The sequence below is a fragment of the Quercus lobata genome, chromosome 1 (genome assembly GCF_001633185.2).
Source record: "Quercus lobata isolate SW786 chromosome 1, ValleyOak3.0 Primary Assembly, whole genome shotgun sequence".
NCBI classification, from domain to species: Eukaryota; Viridiplantae; Streptophyta; class Magnoliopsida; order Fagales; family Fagaceae; genus Quercus; species Quercus lobata.
Window position 1 is genome coordinate 28,079,330 of NC_044904.1, and position 23,818 is coordinate 28,103,147.

Consider the following 23,818-nt stretch of genomic DNA (forward strand, 5'->3'; position numbering starts at 1 on the left):
TCTTCATTGCCCTCTTTCCACATCCGTGAATCCCATAACTTGAAATCAAGGAATTCCAGGAAACAACATCCCTCTTTTCCATCTGATCAAAAACCCGTTGCCCCAATTCAAGCTTACCACATCTTGCATACATTGTCACAAGGGCACTAATCACTGGCAGGATCGAGTCAAGGCCCCTTCTAAGAATATAACCATGAATAAGCTTCCCTTGCTCTAATGCAGCAAGAGCTGCACAAGCTTGAAGCACACTAACCATTGTCACTGAATTTGGAATTGAATCCTGGGTCTCAAGAATCATTTCACGGAATAGTTCCAAAGCTTCAAAGGCCCTCCCATTCTTCACATAACATGCAATCATAGCACTCCATGAAACCACATTTCTCACCGGCATTTCATTGAACACATAACTAGCATATGAAACACTCCCAAACCTTGCATACATATCCACCAAAGTGGTCGTAATATGAACAAGCGATTCATACCCATGTCGCAAAATATGGGCATGAACCTCCTTCCCCGAATGGAGTAGCGAAATCAAACTCTCCGAAGTAACACAAGCCTTGAGCACATACGTATACGTGAACCTATCAGACGGAATTCCAATCTGATTCATCCGGCGATACAAATCTAAAACCTCCTGGCCATGACCAGCCAACGTAAGCGCTCTAAACAGCGCATTCCAAACATATATCGTTCTCTTACGAGTTTCATCAAACACCTTCCGCGCATTATCAATGGCGTCCAATTCTGAGTACATATTAATCAGTTTAGTAGCCAAGAAAGGGTCCTGGTCAAACCCAGCATCGACAAGGTGGCGATGGACATCAAGGCCATCGGAGAGTGAGCTTTGGCGGGAACAAGAGAGGATTAAAACCTCGTAGGTGTGTTGGGTTGGGTTAGGCTCGTGGGAGAGAACCTCAAGAGCTTGCTTGAGACTGCCTTGTTTACATAAAGACTGTATCAAGTGGTTGCAATTTGTTTCAGGTTTTGTGGGGTTTGAAGGGTTTAAGGTGAGAGAGCAGATGGGTGGCTTTGAAGAAGTGCGAGCTGTGCAGACTGAATATGATGATGATCGGAGAGTGTGGGGAGTGTGAAACTGAAGCGCCCACATCACATGAGAATTAACGATTATGGTGGGGAGTCTATTTCTGAGGCAGGCTTTCTAATCTATAATGGCCTTACCACTAAAAGTTAGACTCTCAGATGGTTTCTGTTTAAGCTTAAGGATATGGTGGTGTCCACTATTGTTTACCATGCTTTAGGTTTTAGTCTACGGTTTTGGGATAATTCATATATGAGATGACTGTGTGAAAACAATTGCTGGTAAATGACTGATATTCACTGAACATGACTGTGAAATTACCTATTGATATGGAGTAATTAGATCATCAAAAGAAATGAATCGTTGCTGTTACATTAATTGGTTTTTTTTTTTTTTTTTTTTTAATAATAAAATAACAAAGATAATGGATAGAACATAAAATAATAGAACAGAGTAGGAAGAAAAAATGGAACATGTTGGTTCAATAAATTTTGAATCCCAAGCCAATAAATTTTAGTAGATTTTTTTAATATTTACATATTAATTATTTAACTGCTTGTATTTTTTTTTTGGTTTAAGATATACTTTTTTAGAAACTTTTTTGGTTTAAGATACACTATTGCTAATTAAGTTATTTTATTTAGGTTTTATTACGTCTCATTTATGAGTTGTTAAAACTTAGAACAATTAATTGTCAATAATTATTTGACACACTCATAACAAACTTTTTATTTTGTTTAAAATAGTTTAATGTTTCAATTTATTTAGATTTTTATTTGCTCAGTATTGTGGGGCCTTATTGGAGGTGGGGGAGAAGATGCAAAACTAACCATTATAAATCAATTCTCATTTTACAATCTATTATTTATGTAATTGGGGGCCTTGACACACTTTATAAATTGTTGGGAGAGGTAAGGCCTTCAACCTAGGTCTAGAGTTGACCCTAATATAGTATATTTCCTCCGGTTAGGGTTAGGGATGGCAAAAATGCTTGTCTTACTCAACCCATCATGCCTCACTTTGACTTGTGCAAATTTTCCTTAATAAAAAAAGGGATGGGAGCAAGTTTTGTTCACTCCAACCATTCCCAAGCAGCCCCCTCGGTTTGGATCCCAATGGCATCCCCCAGATGCCGGCTGGTATAAAGTAAATGTTGATGCAGCAATTTTTAAAGAGGCAGGCAACTGTGGCGTGGGGGTAGTAGTCAGAAATGAAGAAGGATGCTTGATGGAGGCCATGGGCAAAAACCTCCCTTTTCCTCTGGGGCCTTTAGAAGCTGAGGCGAGGGCAACGGAGGAGGGAATTGCTCTTGCTAGGGACCTAGGACTTAATGAGGTTATCATTGAAGGAGATGCGAAGACCGTAATGAGTGCCCTCGCGAACTCTGACCCCCAGCTTACCCCATCCTCTATTCAGAAAGTAATAGAAGGGGCGAAATTCAAGCAGCAAGCCTTCAAATCTTGGCAGATCAGACATGTTCATAGGAGCTGTAATATGGCAGCTCATATGCTTGCACGACATGCGTGTAATGTTCCTGATAGTTTAGTTTGGGTGGAGGATACTCCCCCAATGATTTCAAATGTATCAAATTTGGGTTTATCCCTCATTTAATGAAAGCTCACTAAAAAAAAAAAAAAAAACTAGCCTCAATGTGTGTGTATCTCTTAATTTATGCTATTTTGATACATATTCTTTTACAATTCCTAAAGTATTTTTTTATTCTCTCTCAACAGTCTCTCTATCGTCTCTCCCTTTTTTTGGTCTCATCTTTATTTCATTAGTAAAAAGGCCACCTTATTCAATGCGGCTAAATACTTCTAATTTGTCTTGCCTTGCTCCAACCCTACCTCTAAATGGGGACGAGATAGGACCAAGACACCTATGATCCAACCATACCCCTCCCAACTCTATTGCCAACCATACTTTTTAGCGATGACAAAATATTTCCAACCACCTCACATGAGTTTTCCCCATCTTGAAGAGGGAGCAAGGACAGAACAGAACACCCATAATCCAACCCTATCTTGCATGTTGTCACCCTTTCCTCTAATATGTTTACGAGGTTATATAAGAGGAAATATAAAGAAAATAATAATTTAAAAATACCTTTATAGTTAAATTTTTATCTATCATTTTTAGAATTTAGATAAAATCCAACATATCTCAGAATTTAGATAAAATCCAACATATCGATTTTATTTCATCAAGAGTTTGTCTGTTATATAGGAATTTAGGACAACAATGTGAAATCTTGACAATTTTTGAAAATGGAGTTTTAAGTCTAACCTTCATGTTCAGCAAAAAAAAAAAAAAAATGTCTAACCTTCATGGAGTGGGGATCTTTAACATTTGCATTTTTTAAAACTTTATATTTGCAAGGTGACTAAAATATAAAGGTCATTAAATGTTTGAAGTTATTTTCATTTTGGTACTTACGTTTTAAACTTTTTATTTTGGCATTTTCATCATAGTTTTAAAAATCGGACTAAACCACCCGATTAAACCAGTTTATTGTGCCATCCATTTTGGAATCTAATCGTTTATATTATATTTCTTTGCCTACTAGAGCTAGTATTACATCAAATAATTCAACATAAAATGAGAAATGACACTTAACAATCAAATTACCAAGGAACGAACGACAGGACCGATATGGAAACAAAATCAAACACGAAATGTCAAAATGAAAATTTTAGAATAAAAGACTAAAATAAAAACAATTCAACTAAACTTTAAGACACAAAAATGTACTTAGTCTTTCAATATATGCATAAGTTGGAAGTTTCCTCTCATTCACTTCTAGCCATAAGTCTCTAGGACAAGCAGTAAGCAGTAAATCTACTCCATCGTGAGAATTCGGTTAAAAGAATTGGACAAGAAGTGACATGCAATTCGCTCATAAAAAAGAAAAAAGAAAAAAAGAAAGTGACATGCAAAAGTTGAGTTTGATTGAGTCACGTTGTGTTAGCTTCCATCTCAATTATAAGATATTATTGGGACAGGTTTGCCTACGTACAACATTGTCTTATGGCAGCCACTTTTGATTTCATGACCTGCCAAAGTTGACCTTTCAAAAAGACCATTAAAAAGAAAATTTGACTGAAGGCTACCAAGCAGAGGCTGTGAAGTCAGCCTCACATTCTCCAAAGTACTAGCATTCACTACCAGTAATTTGCTTCTTTATAATAAGAAGCCATGTGAGTTAGGCATATATCTTTGTAATGCCACCATTTTTGTCATAGCATATGTAAGAAAGTTTAGTGGGATTCAGCTCAAGGCCCCAACATTTCCAATGCACAGCAGCAGTCTGAATGCAAGGCTTAAAAACCAGAATTATAAAGATTCATTAATTGAAAAATGTTGGCAGATAAAACATTTTCCCAGTGGTGTCCATATTCTATGGTGCCAGTCATTTACATAACTCAGTGTGTTTACTCACACCATAATTTTGGTGAGAGAACTTTGACAATCAATTGAAATGATAATACTGCCTTTGCCATCAGCTCGGAAGGAAGTTGGCTCCATCCTGAGAAGTTACAAAGCTCCTTCTGTAGACAATAATTTTCCAATATATGACTCATACCTTCAACACAAAGTGATCCTAGATATTCCACTGAAGTTTGAAGGAGCTTCAAATCCAGCCTTTTCATCTTCTAAGTGCTTTGTCTTGAATCAAATGAGGTATTCTGCAAGCAAGGTGTCAACTTCAGCCAAAAATGACAAGTATACATAACAATAATGACAATTATGGTTTAGAGAACAGAATTGAGTGACTACACAAAATAAATTGGAAGTGAAGAATGATTGCCAAAACTCCATTGCTGAGCACATTTTATTCATTATAGCTGTAGCTTTTCATATTAACAAAAAATACCAAGTTTCTGATATAAGATGCTATCAGGTAACTTACATTGGCAAGTCTTAGGGGCAATTCAGACTGCAGTTATTGTGTCTTGTTCAAATGAACTTAGACTTTTTATTATCTGCTGGCTTAAGAATTTGAAAAGAACACATTAAGCTGTCATCAACACTCATCATTGCACCAGCATTATCAAATTCACCACAATAGTTGGGGGCAGAAAATATCGTAACAAGTTGCCTCTCAGCAAAGAATTCATACCCGTCCTCAACTACCTGGAACAAGATGCGTCCTGGTAAGCTTCTTGAGTTACAAAAAGTAGGGGCAAAGAAGAAAATATTACAGACCTGATGGGCACGACACACAAGGTCCATATCATTCTTCGTTAAGAAATCTGACACTCGATCTGGACCAAAGGTGTAAGAGACTCCACGATCATTCATTCCCCAGCCTTTGACATCTCTACCAGGATCCGACCAAAGTAAATCACAAAGCAAACCAGAATCTGGAACGTCAGTTGGACGAGTTAAGTTCCTGATTTGATCTAAATTTGTTAAATCAGGGGAAAGGCCACCATGCATGCACAATATTTTGTCATCTATGAGCGCGGCCACAGGAAGACAATTAAAACAATCAGTAAAGACTTTCCAAAGTCTTACATTGAACCGACGTTTACATTCGTCATAAAATCCATATATCCGGTTAATAGATGCACATTCATGGTTCCCTCTCAAAAGAAAGAAGTTCTCAGGGTATTTGATTTTATAGGCAAGCAAAAGGCATATTGTTTCTAAACTCTGCTTGCCACGGTCTACATAGTCCCCTAGGAATAGATAATTGGCATTGGGAGGAAACCCTCCATACTCAAAAAGCCTCAAAAGATCAGTATATTGGCCATGAATGTCACCTGGTAAAAGAAGAAAAAAGATTAGTATTCGCTCAACACAATGCATACAAAATAACATTTGAAACACCTGTCTTGGAACATCAAAAGCAGTCCAGTCAAAGTCATTAAGCCCCCACTTGTTTGCAATATACTATCTAAAATATGCTTTAAAACAAACTAATGCATCTGGGGGACAAAAATAAATTAATAGAAGAGAACTTATTGGCCAAATGAAGTGCTCAAGTAGACAATAATAGTAAACATTCTACCTTCTGGAGTTAATTCTATCAGAAAATAAATTTAAAACCACAAACAACAATACTATGAATTCGGTAAATTCAATATTCTATCAATGCTTGTCAGTTTAAGACAAAAGTATGAAGGGTATGTCAACATGTCGGCATTACCATGAACTTTCTCCCTGTTAATGAATGCTAGTTTCCATGCTCCCAGCTTTTAAAACTCATGGCAAGTTATTTTGGGAACTTTATGGATAATATGCTTCCAGAATCAATGTTTACATGCAGAGTGAATTCTGAAGTTCTAGTCCACATTGCTTACCACTTGTATCACTATTCTATTACCTATGTTTTGGATTTCTAACATTTAGTCATATGACTATTACCACTAAGACATTTCCAACATTTAGTCACGTCACTCTTCTAAGTTATGTGACTTTGGACTCCAGTCCAATGAAGTCATCTATAGAATGCACAACTCAACTAGAAGCTGTGGTCACAGAGTCAATCTCAAAGTGTCTGCAATAAGAACAATCCATTAAACACACAACCTTGATAAGTAGGAGTGTATTCCTTAACCACCTACTCTCATGACATTTATATTAAAAAAATGTGTTGGGACTCAATGTCATCTTTACCATGGCATATCAAGCACACTAAAAAAGTTGGCAAGTTCAACATAACCCACAGGCCCTTCCCAGTTTAACTAGGTTTGAGTTAAAGCATCAATGTAAGGTACCACAAACAGTTTTGTGCAGACAAGGCCATCCAAAATCAACCAATACCCTCCAAGTTATAACAATACAATCAGTTTTATTGAATATAAAGGAAATGAAAAAAGATCAATAAACATATACATCATTTGGATACATCACAGCCAAATGAAATAACTAATAATTAAGCGTTTTAATTTTTTCTATGTAGTGAGAGTTGCAAAAGCAAATGCATGTTTCATAACTTTGGCAAATGTCACCATAAGCTCATCCATTGATTGTAGTCAACACATTCAAGATAGACAAACACATCACTCTTTATGTTTGAAGCTTGCCCTATTTTGTTGAGCTATTAAAAAAGGTCATACCCAATGCACAAAACATTCAAGATTGGGTTAATGCTTTTAGCCCGTTCTAATATTTAATGTTTAGACTCATTTAGAAGTATACTATCAATAACAATTTGGCTTCTTATTCTCTATTTTTCTGGTGAAAACCATATCTCAACCTTCTGGACTCAAGTTATTTTCAGGGCTAGTCATGCACAAACCTTTACCTTAATCCACTTTCATCCCAAGTCATCAATCCCTGGAAATACCCATTTTTCCTAGCAATTGATGTAGAGGGGCAAGAAAAGGCTTCAGCTAATTCTTCAATCTACCCAGAGTCTTCCTCACAACTCAATCATAAGTTAATCTCTCCAATCTAGTACATTTCCAGACAACCCACGGCAACACCAAGGAGATTTTCTTAAATACTAAGAGCAGTAACTAAACACCATGGTTCAGTTTGCAATAAAAACGTATCAAATTCACCAACAAGATGTGCAAAAGTTACATCTTTCCTTCTTCTGAAGAATCACAGAGATATTAAAGCATAAAAATAGCAAAAACACAAGAATCCCATCAATCACCATACTAAGAAAATTAAAAGTCTGGACAGCTGAAAGAAACCCAATTCAGCTGTTTCACGCTATATGACATACAAACATCCAGAACATCAATGTTTCTTCTCAAACTCATAAACTCTTCTTTGCCAATCCCATCCTATCAAAACCCAGTATTTTAAAAAAACCAACCAGCCAAGAACAATAACAAACCATATATATGTCTCTGAAGCCAATGTTCAAAACATAAATCCAAACCCCAATCACCCAAAATCTCAACTCCATAGAAAAAAAGGGAAAAAACACTACAATAATCAGAGACTGTTCAAGATTCAAAAAGAAAAAAGAAAAAAAGAAATTTATGTTAAAGAAAGTAAAAGAGTTTGACCAAGAAAACACACCACAGATCTTGATGGGTGCTTCAAGCTCGAGAAGATTAGGCTGTTGCAGGAAAATTTCTCTGGAAACAGTACAGAGCTGACGGATCTCGGTCTCCATGAGCTGAACCTGCTTCCCTGCTCTCATATGCCTATACTCCAATAGCCTGTTGATAATGTCATCCAGTACACCAGAGTCCATTCTCAAAAATCCCACCACAAACCCAGGAACTCAACTGAACTGAACTGATGAAAGACTTCTCAACTTCTATACTATGAGAACCAGAGCTCTCTTCTTTTTTGGTCACTTGGCGCTGGCCTTGTTCTTGTTTTTGTACTTGTGTTGTTTTGGGTTAAAAAAAAAACTAAAAATCTTTCCTTTTATTTATTTTTGTGTGTAGTAGTAATTATTTGGAGTAAGGAGCGGACTCTTTTTGAAATGGTTTGGTGAAGTGGGGGGTGGGGGGCTACTTTGAAAGAAAAGAGAAGGTGGAGAATGCGGGTGATTTTATTGTTTATTGTTTATTATTATTATTAGTTTATTACTATTTATTATTATATTATTAGTTAGTTATTTACTATGTATGATTTCATTGATTGATTTGATTCTAGTTTTAAAAAATTTAAGGTGGGAACTGGGAGGAATGAAAGAGAGCTGGGCTGCAACTTCGATGTGGTGGAAATGATTATGAATTTTGATTCATCCAAGTTTATTTTCTTATTTCAAAAAAAAAAAAAAAAATGCCATTCATTTTGACTTTTATAAATCTTGGTTTTTGGATAACACCCCCCCCCCTCCTTACTGATTTGAATCATTGATTTCTTACTTTACTTTTTAAATTTTAAATTTTTATTTCTTTTTGTTATGTCTTTATCATCATCATTGTATTGATATGTATTGTTATTAGTATTGTTGATCTTTGAAGACACATTGCCCCCACCCATGAAATCCATATAAAAATGTTTATGATCTTAGTTAGTTCTCACACACTCTTTTTGCTTATAATGTAGTTTTGATACTTGACAGAATTTCAAAAAAAAATTATCAACCTCACATCATGGAATAAGTTGATGGTCAAACACAAGTTGAATTTAATCTAAAAACGATATTGGTTTCCATTTTCTCATTTTGAGCTACACTAAATAGGAAAGAATGTTATCTAATCTAATATTAACTCAACATCAAATCAATTACTCATAGCATACAGTATTTCAATTATTATTGTCTCTAATCATTATTTTGCCAAGTGCTAAGACCTACAAAGAGGGGCTTCAAAAAGTCTCATTAATTTAAAACAAATCCATTCTCCATTCCGTACATAAAAATTTGTTGAATGAGCAGTGTGAACAGCATTTTTCCCCCATTACACCCATGTGCATGTCCATTTAAGGAATATAAATGATGACTAAGATTGCTCCCAAAGGAAGGTTTTGAAGGGAGTAAAGTATAGAATGTCACTCACCATCTTGAGTCTTTGACAGTCATAAGATCAATATGAATGGAAGCAAAAAGTTGTTTGGAGGGAAATAATTGAGGCCGAAAGTGAGAACTACCAAATTTTACTATGGTAATTATTTAGTCCCCAAATTAATTATGGCTTAGTTGGCTAACCTAACAATTCAGTCCAAATTAAAGTGATTAGCCAACTAATTGGACAACCCACTGAAAATCACCACAATCGGACAACCCCAGTAAAAACATGTAATCGGACAACCCACTGAAAATCACTACAAAGATAACACATGGATGAGTTATTGAAGAAGAAAACTCGAGACTACTACGTATAAAAACCTCTTCATGATCTTATTGACAAAACAAACCACTATAATAGATAGTTGTAGTACAATTCACTTACAAAGTCATATAACAAAATTGTATTTGAGCCCTCCAAACTCTTGCTAGCAACCGAATCCACGGGTCCTTTCTATACTCTAGCATTCATATCTACAAGTTAACCCACCAATTGCACGATCTAGTCTCCTTAATCACTCTAAGGCCCCTTAGAGATTTGGAATTGCTCCAATGATTCCCAAGAACTAGACAACACCAAGAACTTTGTGTAATGGATTTAATCTCCTCTCATAGAATATGGCAATTTGAGTGGGAAAAGGTAGAGAGAATGAGGACTTTTAAGCTTTAGGTTTTTAGGTCTCTCTTTAGCTCTTCATATATGGGAATTAGGTGTTTTCTCTCTTTGAAATTTATGGAAAATGAGAGTATATATAGTGAGGGCATGGGCTGAAACAGATATAGAAAAATAAATGTCTCCAATTCGCCTTGCAGACCTAGTTTTAGAGGTATGAAATTCTACAGACTTCAGCTTCCACTTCAACACTAGCACACTCCACCTCACTAACTCAAATACAAATTGAATACCCAAAAAATACAGAATACAATGAAATTGAATGATTTGATTATATGAAAATTTGACATGGAATTGGCCAACACTATAAGATATTCTAACAGAAAATCTAAACATTCTCTCTAAATATATGGCTTTAAAGCCAAGTCCGAATGAAACAAATATAAATAATTCAACTTGATTGTTGCCAGACACTTCTTACTATATGAATAACAAAATCTAGTGAAAATCTTAAGAATTTTCCAATCTTGTAGCTATAAGCTGCTGTGAGATTGAACTCGACCCTCAGATTTACTTTTTAAACTAATTAAAGGATCAATAATTTCCAGCATAAAGAAAAATAGAAAGTAAAGAACTGTTATCTTATGCAAGTTTGAAATGCACGACATTTGTCTCTTTTGTACTCCATTGTTATGGAGTTTAAAGCCTAACATTTCTCAGTCATACCATTTATACAAATTTTCTAAGGGTTGAATATGGCATGTTTAAGATTCTCAGGCATTTGCTTTTTTTCTTTTTTATTGACACACACACGATGTGGGACAAGAGTCAAATAAATGTGTCTGTGTACGTGTGAAAAGAATAATAATGATTTAAGCCTATGACTATTTAATCCTTATAAGGAAGTTTACATTGTAACTTTCTTGGGTAATTTGATAGATTGCATAATTTTCATACCCTCCACTTTCCATTCAAATGAATCAATTTCCTTACAAACATATTCTCACAAGACTTAAAAGTATAAAACACTCAATAGTATTGTTGACTCTTGTTAAAATTCTTCAATTTTCAATTGTTGCTATCTCTGCTTACGCAAGTAAACTATAACTAGAAACTTAGAAAACAAGCAACAAAAAAGTGTACATCTAAAAAATGAATTAGTAGAATGAAAACAACTATACAACTACAACCTCTCATACTTTGGTAGTTACAAAAAGCTCAGTAATCACTTTGCCTTCACTCAAACTACACGTCTACAAGTCTAAAACCTACAGAAGACAGAAAAGACACACACAATTCTGTAGGATGGCTAGGTAATTAGTCATTGTATTTGCTCTAGTTTTCTTGATCATGGCCAATTCTCTAATCAAAATTAATACCTGACTTTACCACCCCCAAGAGCATCAATGACAGCAAGTTTGATCGAAATTTTTTTCACAAACACCGGTTTAAAAAGTGGTGCACCTTCTTCTAACAGTGGCTTGGGATAGAGTACCAAGTGCATTGAAATGGACTCGTTACATTGTAACGAACACATTTATGGATTAGACTTACTTATTGATCATTGAACTTATAGTTTCAGGTAGGTCTTGTATAAGGTGATTTTGGTGTGTGATCAATGGAAGTTCGATCTTTATGTGAAATGAACTAGGAGATGAGATTAGGGTTTCCTATAGATGAGGGTTTGCATGATAGATTGATGATTGCATGGTACTGGTAATTGAATAATCGACTTGTGACTTCTTGGAGAGAGTAATTACCTCCAAAGAATGAGACTGTTTCTATGGAGTCTCTTACCTCCAAGAGAAAGAAAAACTAGGGGTATTCAAAATTTTTTTTAAAAATAAAAATAAAAATAAAGGTCGACCGATCGAACTGATTGACAAAAACCGACCAAGATTTCCAATTTTGGTCGATTTTTCTCCTATACCAATCTGTACGGGTTTTTTTTTTTTTTTTTGGGTGGGGTCGGGGGGATGAGTTTAGGGTCTGGTATAGACGTTAGGCCTTTTCACCCAACACTAACCAAACCAATATTTTATATATATAAAAACATGTAAGTAGCAATAGCTCCGTGGTATAAATGTCTGTATTTTTTCTCGGAAGAACTTATTTTGAGTCTTCGTTGCACTTGTTTTTGTTTTTGTTTTTTTTTTTGGAATAATTGAAATAATGTCATGTTTGTTTATTCCCTTTCTAAACATGAGAAGTATTTTTATTGTTGGCTTTTTTTAGTGACAAAAGTTGTAATGATACACAAAAATCAGTAGGCTAAAATGCTTCGGGTTATGGCGACGACTAAAAATCCTGAAAAGAAATAAAGAACTATCAAAGGTGACTGGTGTGACTCGATCAAGGACCCTCCGACGGTTAAGTCAATAAAGAATTATCAAAAGTAACCGATGTGACCCGATCAAAGACCCTCCGACGGTTAAGTCAATTTTCTCTCTAGGATACAAGGATAGAAAATAGTGAATAATTAGAACTTACCTTGGGTGAATGTGATTTGTTCCTTTTATAGAGAGCTAGTCGTGGGCCTACTTATTTGGATCCACTATTATCATGGATGATATGGGCAATTAGCAGAGAAAATGGGGTATATGGAGCAAAGTCTGAGGAGTTTCTTCCACGTAGTGAGAGCAATGTGTCGTCGTGTAATTATGTGGAATTCTTGGAAAATTTTTCGTAGGATTTATCCAAGTATAGTTCAATAGTCTATGCATTTATATATATATACTCGTCCATAGGTCTAGTTGTCTATGAAGGAACTCTGGACTGGATCACTTCATTATTAAAGGACAAGTGTTGTAGATTGTTTTCTTTGGAGGTGGTTTGGCCATGGATGACATCCAAGGATGGGTTATCCTTAGTTGATCCCCATCAATTGCCCCCTCATCCTTGTGTTGTCTGTCATTGTGGCGATTTAATAATTTTTTTTTAAATGTTAACACGTGGCATAATCATGAGGTTCATTCATAATGTCGTTTCTTTCTTCAAGGCAAGTGCCGCGTGGCTTTATTTGGTTGGTTGCGTCGTTTCAATGACTGGGTCTATCGCCTATAAATAGTGGAATTCCTTTCCTACCCTCTCACATTTCTCATATTTTCTCCTCTGACCTTTATCATCTAGCGCCTTGTCTAGGAGTTACCGTCTTTAGTCATCCTTGTTTAGAGCCAGGTATCCTCTTTTTCTTATCTTTTAGGCTTTTCTTCAGTTTTCAAAATGTCTGAAATTGTAGTGTTTTCATCTAGTAATAGTGATGATAGGGAGATAGACGAGTATCATGATAGTAGCCCTAATGGTAGTAACACTAATAGCAGTAGTAACAGTAGTAGTAGGGGAAACGCCACAAACGGGCAATACACGTCTGGGGTTCCTAAAGTCCCTTTAGATGTTTTCCAAGAGGAGATAAGGACGAGGATGGCTTTTGGGTCACTTGTTGGCACATCCACTAGTGTCCCCTTGTCTCCTTCTTTAAGTGAAGAAGAGACTTTGTATAGTTGTGCAGTCGGCATTCCTTCAAAGATTGACAAGAAAAAACTTACTTCCCTTAAGAGTTGGTACCAGATCCCAGACAACCATAATCCTCGATTGGTCATCCGTGGTGAATGGTGTAGCCACCCTCGTTTTGGGGTAGGTATCTATGAGGCTTATCTTCTTGAAGGACTTAGGTTGTCTCTTAACACTTTTGCCAGAGAAATACTCTCTAGATTAGGTTTAGGAATTAATCAGCTTAATTCCAATGCATGGAGGCTTATCGTCTCTATGCAAATTTTGTGGAGGGAAGAATTTGATGGGTATCATCCTCTCATTGTGGACGAGTTCCTATATTGTTACAAGCCCTCTGAGATTAGTCAATCCCTAGGTTTTTACCAATTCTCAGTTAGGGGTTCAAACTGTAGATTGGTGAAGTCCCTCCCTACATCTGATAGGAAGTGGAAGACGAAGTTTTTCTTCATCTCCGGGTTTTAGGCAGGAAACCCTGTTAAGGTAGGCAGGGATCCATTTCCTCCCTATACTAGTGAGATGGGGAATCTTTGTCCTAAGGGTATGTCCCTTTTTCACTACTCATTTTCACTTCTATTGTTGTACTCGTCTAACCTTTTTTTTTTTTTGGTAGTTGTAAAACAACCTGTCTTGTTTAAATTTTATTTAGACCGTGTCTAGAGAGCTCGTTCTTACATGAGCAGGACGTTTCATTGCCTAGTGATACTTCGCAATCATGCAAGTTGGGGACTTGGCCCTAAACCTACTGAAGAGGCACTTGCTCACAAGCTTACTAATCGAAGACTTAAGTTTTCTCCTTTGCATTTTTATTACTTTTTTTTGTCCAAACTCTAACATCTTCCTTCTTTGCAGGAATGGCAACCATGAAAGAAAACAAAGGGAAGGGTTTGGCAGACAAGGAAACTATGCAAGAAAGGACTCATTCCCAGCCTCGTCCAGCAGTGGGGGATAAAAGGAAGACCCTGTCTAAGACGATTGGCATGGGGAGTCTTCCAAGCCGTCGAGGTCATAAGAAGGCGAAGCATAAGTTGTCTAAATCTGGGGTCGTCAAGCTCGGTTTGGTCATCCCTCCTGCCCCTACTAAGCAGCTGTCTATACAAATCTTTGATTTAGATTTGTCTAATCCTCCTGAAACTACCCCATCCAAACCTCCTAGAAGTGCTCCTATGAACCTCCTTGAGAACGAAGATCTTGCCTGGGAAAGGTTCCAACAAGTTGTGACTGAAGAGGACGTTGCTGTGTGCTATGACATGTCTGTGAAGGATTTTGATCATTCCACAATTCATGATCTCTTTAAGGTATTTTCTTTGTCTTGAATCACCCATAAATTGATATATTTGTCTACTTACCTTACATCCAATCCTTTTTATATAGGTTATGTCAAAGTTTATGGTAGCGTCCAAACAAGCTTATGAGTTGGACCATGAAAGGGTTAGATTGGAGGGAAAAATCTGTGATATGGAGAAGGAGTCAAGCCACAGGATGGGGGAAAGGATGAAGCTTGAGGTTGAGGTGGAGGAGCTGAAAAATTTGGAAGAGGAATTAAGGACGGACATAGTGGAAAAGGACACTTGTCTGGATCAATGGCGAAGCCACGTTGGGGCAAAGGGGGGCCTTGCCCCCCCCCCCCCCCCAAATTTTGAAAAAAAATAGTAGATATACAATCTATGAGTCATCCAAACCAAATTTGAAAAATTTTAAGCAATAGATATGCAAGAACCAGACATTCACAAACTTACAATAAACATACAGATATTTCAACAATTATCTCACAAAATAAAATGAGAAAGAAAAAGGGTTTCTAGCTTTTCATCCATCGCCACAAGTCAACTAGAATCTCATTCCAACGTGCCTAAAGCAATAGAGCAACATACGCATGATGCAACGGTGGCAACCATAACAAGTGAGTCTTCACACTTTTCTTAGTCTTTGGCATCCTAATCTGATCTGCTCTTCTTTTTTTTCTTTTCATTACTTCTTTGGTTCTTCCGTTGTTTACGAAGTAGAGTACTAGAGTGTTACATTTTGTCCAACCAAGAAACACTTATCAATTGCCTGTTGCCTCTACCACGTGTATGGTTAAACTTGAAGTCTTCAAAAGCAATTGATAATACCCACACAAGTGGTTAGGTATGGGCCCTATGATTTTTCCTTTTCATGCTTATTTGTTGTTAAAGTATTTTATATTATATAACATTATGAATGAATATAATATACTACAGTATATCATATCTAAAATAATACTACAAAATTTAATTAGTTGTATTTAATAAGATTTTTTATACATTTAAATTTTTTATGAGCATTTTAGACATTGAAATTTGAAAAAAAATTTGTCTACTATTGGTATTTGTTGAATCTCAGTCATTATACATAGTGGGTTATAATTTGATTGATTGGGTTATAATTTGATTGATAATATGGGCAAAGATAATAATCATTAATTCATTCTTCAAAAGAAAGAAAGATAATAATTCAGAAAATAAGACACTTCTAGGTTTTAATGTAAAAACTTTGACATCTAATAAGTGTTCTTCTAAATTTTTAGTGATTGAACCAAAAGAGCATTTTTTTGGATCGTCAATGGTGGAACTTGAAGAGATTAATTTTAAAGCTCAAATGATTTAATTATTATCTTATATTCTATTCACCCCCCCAAAGATAAATTCCTAACTCCGCCACTGGTCTGGATCATCTACAGAAGCAAAATGAAGAGCTCAAATAGTCCTTGAGCCAAGCCAAAGATGAAGTGATCAAGAAATTCAAGTCGTCCAAAGTGTTCACTGATCTTCTGGACAAGAACTATGCAGCGGGCTTTGAAGATTTTCATATGGACGCTCTTGAACTATTCCCTGAGATGAACTTTGATTCTATCAAGTTTTGTATTGTAGCTGAGAGATCCTTGCTTTAGAAAAAGTTTAGAAGATCTTAATGTTGAAGACATTGCTTCCACTCCTTTCCTTGCTAAAGATGACTCTAAGTCTGGTGGCAATGCCCCCAATGGTTTATCCCCATGAAATGATTTCCATTTTATCTATTTCCTTCTTGTTGTTGTTGTTGTTGTTGTTTTTTTTTTTTTATTATTATTATTTTTTTTTTTAAGAAAGGGGCTGTTGTTTTGGACCACTTTATATTTATCTAAGTACATTTGGTTCGTCCATGTTTAAAGACAAATCTTGATACAATTGCCTTGTTTAGGCTTAACTTTGTTAAGAGTTTTTGGATGATAGTCGTCTGCCCTTTTTATTTATGAACGCACTATTATCCATATTGTTATTGCCAAATTTAATTCCAAGTGTTACTTGTTCATGTTTAGGACTTCATTTTGGAATGTATATTTTCCTCATCCTTAGACTTATTCTTGGAACTTTCTTTGGTTATTCTTTCTATCCATAGCTTGGATTATTTGGTAGGTTGGACTTATTGCCCATAAAAAGTGGTGCATGCATGCTTTTCTTTGTCCTTAATTTTTTGGACGAGTGTACTAGGAGGTTTGTTCCTTCGCTTTACACTTATCATTATTGCCTTAGGTTTTATGGCAATTTACCTTTTCCTCGTTTAAGGATGGCTCATGATGATATATCTCCGCGTCCAGAGATTTTATACTTCTTTAATTTGTCATGGACGTTAATTTCACAACACTTAAATTAGAAAAATCAAGCAAATTTATATACAATAACTATACATAACATCGTCCACAAACATCAGAGAACTTAGTACATAGCAGTTCAAAGACATCGTCTATGCTAGTACTTAGTCCTTTTTAGGGAATTCAAATTACTTTATATACAAGGACTTTGTTCATTACATCGTCCATAGCACATGCCAGTAGCTAGTGCTTTTTAGGGAATTCAAATGCTAGAAAACATAAAATACTATTGAAAAACATAAGTGCTAAAAGATAACAGATAAACTACTAGAAATCAATGACAATCTTTATGCTCGTTTGTGTTGACCTTCTCGACGAGTCTTCTTTACTGATAGTACTTCCTTAAGTGCTCCACATTCCATGGGTGCTCCAGCTTTCATCCATCTAAGGCTTCCAAGTAGTATGAACCTCGTCTTTTGGAATTGATGACTCTGTATGATCCTTCCCAATTAGGCCCTAACTTTCCATGAGCAGGATCCTTTGTAGCCAAGTTTAGCTTCTTTAAGACGAGATATCCGATGTTGAACTGTCTTGGCTTCACCAGTGCATCATGATGCTTGGACATTAAGTTTTTGTAACGAGCCAATATTTGTTTTGCATCCATCCTTACCTCATCCATAAGGTCAAGGCTTAGACAAAACTACTTTTCATTCTCTTCGTTGTTGTAGTGAGCCACCTTGTAGCTAGTTAAACCAACCTTCACGGGTATGACCGCGTCACTTCCATATGCCAACTTAAAAGGAGTCTCTCCAGTTGGAGTCCTTATCGTCGTCCTGTATGCCCAAAGGACGCTAGGTAGTTCATCCGGCCATATCCCTTTCACCCCCTCAAGCCTGGTCTTGATGATTTTCAACAAGGATTGGTTTGCATCTTCAATTTGTCCATTGGTTTGTGGGTGGGAGGGTGAGGAATAATGATTTATGATCCCTAATTACTCACAAAAGCATCTGAAGGGCGCATTATCAAATTGGCATCCGTTGTCTGAGATGAGTACTCTAGGAATTCCAAAGCAACATATTATGTTCTTCCAGACAAAGTTTCTAACATTTTGCTCAGTGATTATCGCCACGGGCTCCGCTTCCACCCATTTTGTAAAGTAATCAATCCCTACTATTAAAAACTTCATATGTCTCGTCCCTATGGGAAAGGGATTAAGAATGTCAAGTCCCCACTTGGCAAAAGGCCAAGGGGCCACCATTGGAGTAAGATACTTTGATGGTTGCCTAGGTATGTTGTTGTACCTTTAACACTTATCACATGCTTTAACATAAGCTTTAGCATCTATTTGCATAGACGGCCAATAATACCCTACACAAACCATCTTGTAGACAAGGGATCTGGCTCTTGAATGGTTTCCACAAGCCCCTTCATGGACATCTCTTAGGACATAAAGAGACTTGCCTGGATTCAAAAACCTTAGGTAGGATTGAGAAAAACTTCTCTTGTATAGCACCTCGTCCATAAGGACAAACCTCGTTGCTCTTACCCTTAGCTTCCTTACTTCTTCCTTATCCTCTGGGAGGAGTCTGTCTTTAAGATAAGAGACAATTGGAGTGGTCCAGTTGAATACTTTGTCTATTTAATGTACTTCTGGAATGTCAATTCTTGGGATGTACTGAATTTTGATTTGATCACTCATCACTTCATCTGCAGATGCCGTCCTGGCTAGAACCTTAGCTTCCATATTATCCTCCCTTGGTATCTGTTGAAATTGAGCTGTTATGAAGCCTTTAATGCACTACTTGACTTTGCCCAAGTACTTCTTCATCTGTTCCTCCTTAGCTTCACATGTTCCATTTATTTGGCCCATTATTAACTATGAATCTCCCTGGACGAGGATAGAGTTTGCTCTAAGTGATCTAGCTAACTCCAAGCCCTGTAGCAGAACTTCATATTCAACTTCATTATTGGCTGTCTAAAACTGTAAACGAACTGCATACTCCAGATGATCGCCTTCAGGTGAGTGTAAAACTTTCCAATTCCTCCTGCATACTGTGTGGACGAGCCATCCATACAGAAGACCCACTGCTTTGCCCCCTAGTCTTCATCTTGCTTACTACTAGTAGAAGCGAATTCAACAATAAAATCTGCTAGGACTCGAGCTTTTATCACCTCCCTTGGTTTGTATCGCATATCAAACTCACTAAGTTCTACTACCCACTGGATCAGTCGTCCAGTGGCCTCCAGCATATTCATGGCCTTTCTTAGCAGGTGGTCTGTCAAGATGTTGATTACATGAGCTTGAAAATAAGGCCTGAGCTTCCTTGTTGTTGTCACCAATGAAAATGCAAGCTTTTCCATGGGTGGATATCGTTCTTCTGCTCCCCTTAAAGCTTTTTTGGTGTAGTAGATAGGTTTCTGTACCTTCCCCTCCTCTCTGATCAAGGCTGAACTTACTGCATGAGGGGATACTACTAAGTGGAGATACAATTCTTCTCCAGGTTTAGATGGGCTTAACAACGGAGTTGAAGCAAGATAAGTCTTCAAGTCTTCAAACGCTTGTTGGCACTCATCCGTCCATTCGAATGCTTTTCTCAACACTCCGAAAAATGGTAAACACTTGTCAGTAGCTTTTGAAACAAACCTGTTAAGGGCAACTACTCGTCTAGTGAGGCTCTGAACATCTTTGACATCCTTTGAGGCTCCATGTTCAGAATCGTTTGGATCTTATCAAGGTTTTCTTCAATTCTTCTCTAGGAAACCATGAAACCAAGAAATTTTCCTGATGCAACTCCAAAGGCACATTTGCTTGGATTCAACTTTATCTTGTATCGCCTAAGTGTATCAAAGGTTTCTTAAAGGGTTTAAATGCTGCACCTCCTCCACGCTCTTTACCAACATGTCATCCACATATACTTCAATGTTTTGCCCAATTTATGGATGAAACATATAGTTAACTAGCCGCTAGTAAGTAGCCCCAGCATTCTTCAAACCAAATAGCATCACTTTATAACAAAACAAACCTTGGCTTGTAATGAAGGATGTTTTCTCCTGATCTACCTCATCCATCTTAATCTAGTTGTACCCTAAGAATGCGTCCATGAAACTTAACAACTGGTGTCTAGCCGTTGAATCCACCAACTGATCAATGCATGGAAGAGAATAGCTATCTTTTGGGCAGGCCTTGTTTAAATTTGTGAAGTCCACACACATCCTCCATTTGCCATTAGCCTTTTTGACCATCATCACATTAGCTAGCCAATCAGGGTAATAAACTTCGCGGTGACTAACTTATGGACCTCTTCCTTGATGGCATTATCTCGTTTTGGGGCAAACACCCTCTTCTTTTGATGAATAGGCTTGTAGAATGGGGACATATTTAGATGATGAGTAATTACACGAGGGTCAATCCTAAGTATGTCTTCATGGCTCCAAGCAAAAACATTTGTACTCTGCTTAAGGAACCTAACAAGTTCCTGCTTTGTCTTCTCCCCCATACTTGTTCCAATCTTGGTAAACTTCTTTAGGTTGGACTCGTCCAACGGTACATCTTCCAATATCTCAATTGGCTCCGCCAATGTTCTTCTTTCTTCGATGCTCATTGTTTGCATTTGCTCGTCCATGGCCGTCATTGCTAAGTAACATTCTCTAGCTGCTAATTGATCTCCTTGTACTTCCCCAATGCCATACTCCATTGCAAACTTAACAGATAAATGGTAAGTGGACGTCGCAGCTCTCCAACTGTTCAAAGTAGGTCGTCCAATAATAGTATTGTATGAAGATGAATAATCTACAACAAGGAAATTCACTTCCTTATTGATTTGTCATGGATAAGAGCTAACCACAACTGGCAGAGAGATAGTGCCTACTGGTAGAACCTTCATTCCTCTAAACTCGATCAATGGCACATTTACTGAACGAAGTAATTCTTTTTTAATCCTCATCTGCTGAAAGGTTGGATAGTAGAGGATGTCTGCTGAACTCTCATTATCTATTAACACCCTTCTAGTTGTATAATTTGCAATCGTCAAAGCAATGACAATCGCATCATCATGAGGATGGTGTAGTCGTCTTGCATCTTCGTCTGTAAAATTAATGGCGGGTTTGTCTTCTTTGATCATCCTCGGTGGTCGTCCAAATATTTGAACATTCTAGACTTCTTTGATATAGGTCTTCTTTGCTTTGGACTAGCTTCCAGTTGATATACCTCCTACAATGATCCTTATTTCTCCGAGCAGTGGGCGTTCTGGTTCCTCTACTTTGCCTTTCATCGGCTATCTCTCGTCCTTGTGGTCTTGCCCAAGAAAATTCTTCAAATTTCCTTACTTAATAAGAGCCCCAATCTGCTATTTCAAGTCATAACATTCGGCCATATCATGTCCATGGTCATAGTGAAAACGACAGTATTTGCTTTTGTTATGCTTACTAGGATCTCCTTTCATCCTCTCGGGCCACTTCAAGGATGGATTGTCTTTGATCTACACCATTACTTGATCAAGCGGAGTATTCAAGAGAGTATAGTTAGAGTATCGTCTTGAAGACGACCCTACTTTCTTGCCGTCGCAATACCTTTTCTCCCCTACTTTGGCTTTCTTTGGATAAGGACCTTGTTCTGGATGGTTTATATAACCATTCTCCAGTTGTTCACCTTTCTTCTTCTTTTTGGCAATAATTACGTCTTCTGCATTCATGAAACTTTGGGCCGAATGTATTAATTCAGCCATCGTCTGAGGCTCCTAGTCGTACAGCTTATGAATGAACAGGTTTGAACTAACTCCATTGTAGAAAGCTGCCAAGAGGATCTTGTCATCCATCTCGTCCACCAACAAAGCTTCTCTATTAAAACGGCTGATAAAAGTACGCAGGCTTTCATTTTCTCCTTGTTTTATGTTCAACAGGTTAAACGAGGAGCACTTTTGCCTTTGTCCCTTAACAAAGTTGTTGACGAATAACTTACTTAACTCCTGAAACGAAGTTATGGTATTTGGCGGCAGCTTACTAAACCGTACTTTGACTGGGCCTTTCAAGGTGATAGGAAAGACTCTACACATAATTTCATCTGGAACACCTTGGAGATGCATGGTTGTTTTGAACGTGGCAATGTGATCACAAAGGTCACGTGTCCCATCAAATGAGTCCAAGGTAGGCATCTTGAACTTGGACAGTAAGGGATGACTTATGATGGACGTAATAAAAGGGGAATCAGTCTTGTGGATGAGATCATCCACATGGTTTGCTCTCCTCATCCACAGGTCTGAACTAACTCCATTGTAGAAAGCTACCAAGAGGATCTTGTCATCCATCTCGTCCACCAACAGAGCTTCTCTATTAAAACGGCTGATAAAAGTACGCAGGCTTTCATTTTCTCCTTGTTTTATGTTCAAAAAGCTAGATGAGGAGCACTTTTGCCTTTGTCCCCTAATAAAGTTGTTGATAAACAATTTACTTAACTCCTGAAACGAAGTTATGGTATTTGGCGGCAGCTTACTGAACCGTACTTTGACTGGGCCTTTCAAGGTGGTAGGAAATACTCTACACATGATTTCATCTAGAACACCTTGGAGATGCATGGTTGTTTTGAACGTGGCAATGTGATCACAAAGGTCATGCGTCCCATCAAATGAGTCCAAGGTAGGCATCTTGAACTTGGACAGTAATGGATGACTTGTGATGGATGTAATAAAGTGGGAATCAGTCTTGTGGACGAGATCATCCACATGGTTTGCTCTTCTCATGGAATCCTTCATCTCTTCCATGGCTCTTTTCATTTGGTCCATCTCCCTCTCCAAGTGTGGTACTCTACGAGTGATAGTTGTAACACCCTGACCCAATTTTATAATTAAACTATGTGTTTAAGTGGTTAAGTATTATTAATATTTTAAGCCACTTACTTACTAAAATTAATATAAGAGTATTTAATAAACATATTATTTTATAATGTCATTGAATAAGAATTGTAAAGATTATAAATAATTGAAATGACTATTTGTATTATAAATATATACTTAGATGTACAAAACTATATAAAGTGATTTAAGTTATTAGATACATAGTTGGTATTTTAATTAGGCATATGATGCATTAGATTTTGTAGTGGAAATTCCACCCACATGCAACCAATTGAAATTCAACACATAATGCCAAAGTTTCATGCATGTGAACAAACCCAAAGACCAAGACTTGGACATGCAATCACCAAGCTCCACCTCACCTCTTCCTTCACTTTCTCAAACAAATAGAACATCCAAGAAGCCATCTCCCTCTCTAGTTCCTACGGATAAACAACAAATCTGAATTTCTTACCTCACTTTGCTCTCTTTTTCTCTTAAGGAAAGTGCTAGGAAGCTCCCTTGAGTCTTTCTCTCAAGTCCACCGATTCACACACCAAAAGAAAGACAAGACTCATCTCTTATTCACACTTTCTCAAAGAAACTAGAGGATTCAAAAACTCTCTCAAGCTCTCAACTCTTTTCTCCCTTTCACACCTATGAGTCCAACAGCAAGGAAAGATGTTTCTTTCAATTCTTCTCAAGATTTTGTACCCAACTTGAAGCTAAAGTAATTCTAGCTTTATCACTCCAAGAATCCATGTCTAGGGTCAGGGGAAATGTAATTCTTTTAGTCTATTGTCCATAT

General features: G+C 37.1%; 2 protein-coding genes across 2 annotated transcripts in view; both read right to left on the bottom strand.

Moving 5' to 3' along the window:
• LOC115985612 (pentatricopeptide repeat-containing protein At3g46790, chloroplastic) overlaps positions 1 to 1,336 on the bottom strand; it is a 2,348-nt gene extending 1,012 nt beyond the window's left edge. The window contains exon 1 of the mRNA XM_031108542.1: positions 1 to 1,336. This exon is cut by the window's left edge and continues 1,012 nt beyond it. Coding sequence (XP_030964402.1) covers positions 1 to 1,111 — 1,111 coding nt within the window. The 5' untranslated portion in view covers positions 1,112 to 1,336.
• Positions 1,337 to 4,362: 3,026 nt separating this feature from the next.
• Positions 4,363 to 8,455, bottom strand: LOC115985623 (serine/threonine-protein phosphatase PP1). The gene is made up of 4 exons (XM_031108550.1): positions 8,027 to 8,455; positions 5,249 to 5,808; positions 4,953 to 5,176; positions 4,363 to 4,728 (listed from the first exon to the last, which is right to left on the bottom strand). Exons 1-3 carry the CDS (start codon positions 8,202 to 8,204, stop codon positions 5,000 to 5,002), a joined length of 915 nt encoding a protein of 304 aa, XP_030964410.1. The 5' UTR covers positions 8,205 to 8,455; the 3' UTR covers positions 4,363 to 4,728; positions 4,953 to 4,999.
• Between the last annotated feature and the right edge of the window lie 15,363 nt (positions 8,456 to 23,818).

Excerpts from the sequence above, each read along its gene's own strand:
- LOC115985623 (XM_031108550.1), bottom strand. The coding sequence starts at position 8,204 with ATGGACTCTGGTGTACTGGATGACATTATCAACAGGCTATTGGAGTAT. Across the intron at positions 5,809-8,026 it reads AGCACCCATCAAGATCTGTG|GTGACATTCATGGCCAATAT; the intron begins GTGTGTTTTCTT and ends TTCTTTTACCAG. Across the intron at positions 5,177-5,248 it reads TTGTGTGTCGTGCCCATCAG|GTAGTTGAGGACGGGTATGA; the intron begins GTCTGTAATATT and ends ATCTTGTTCCAG.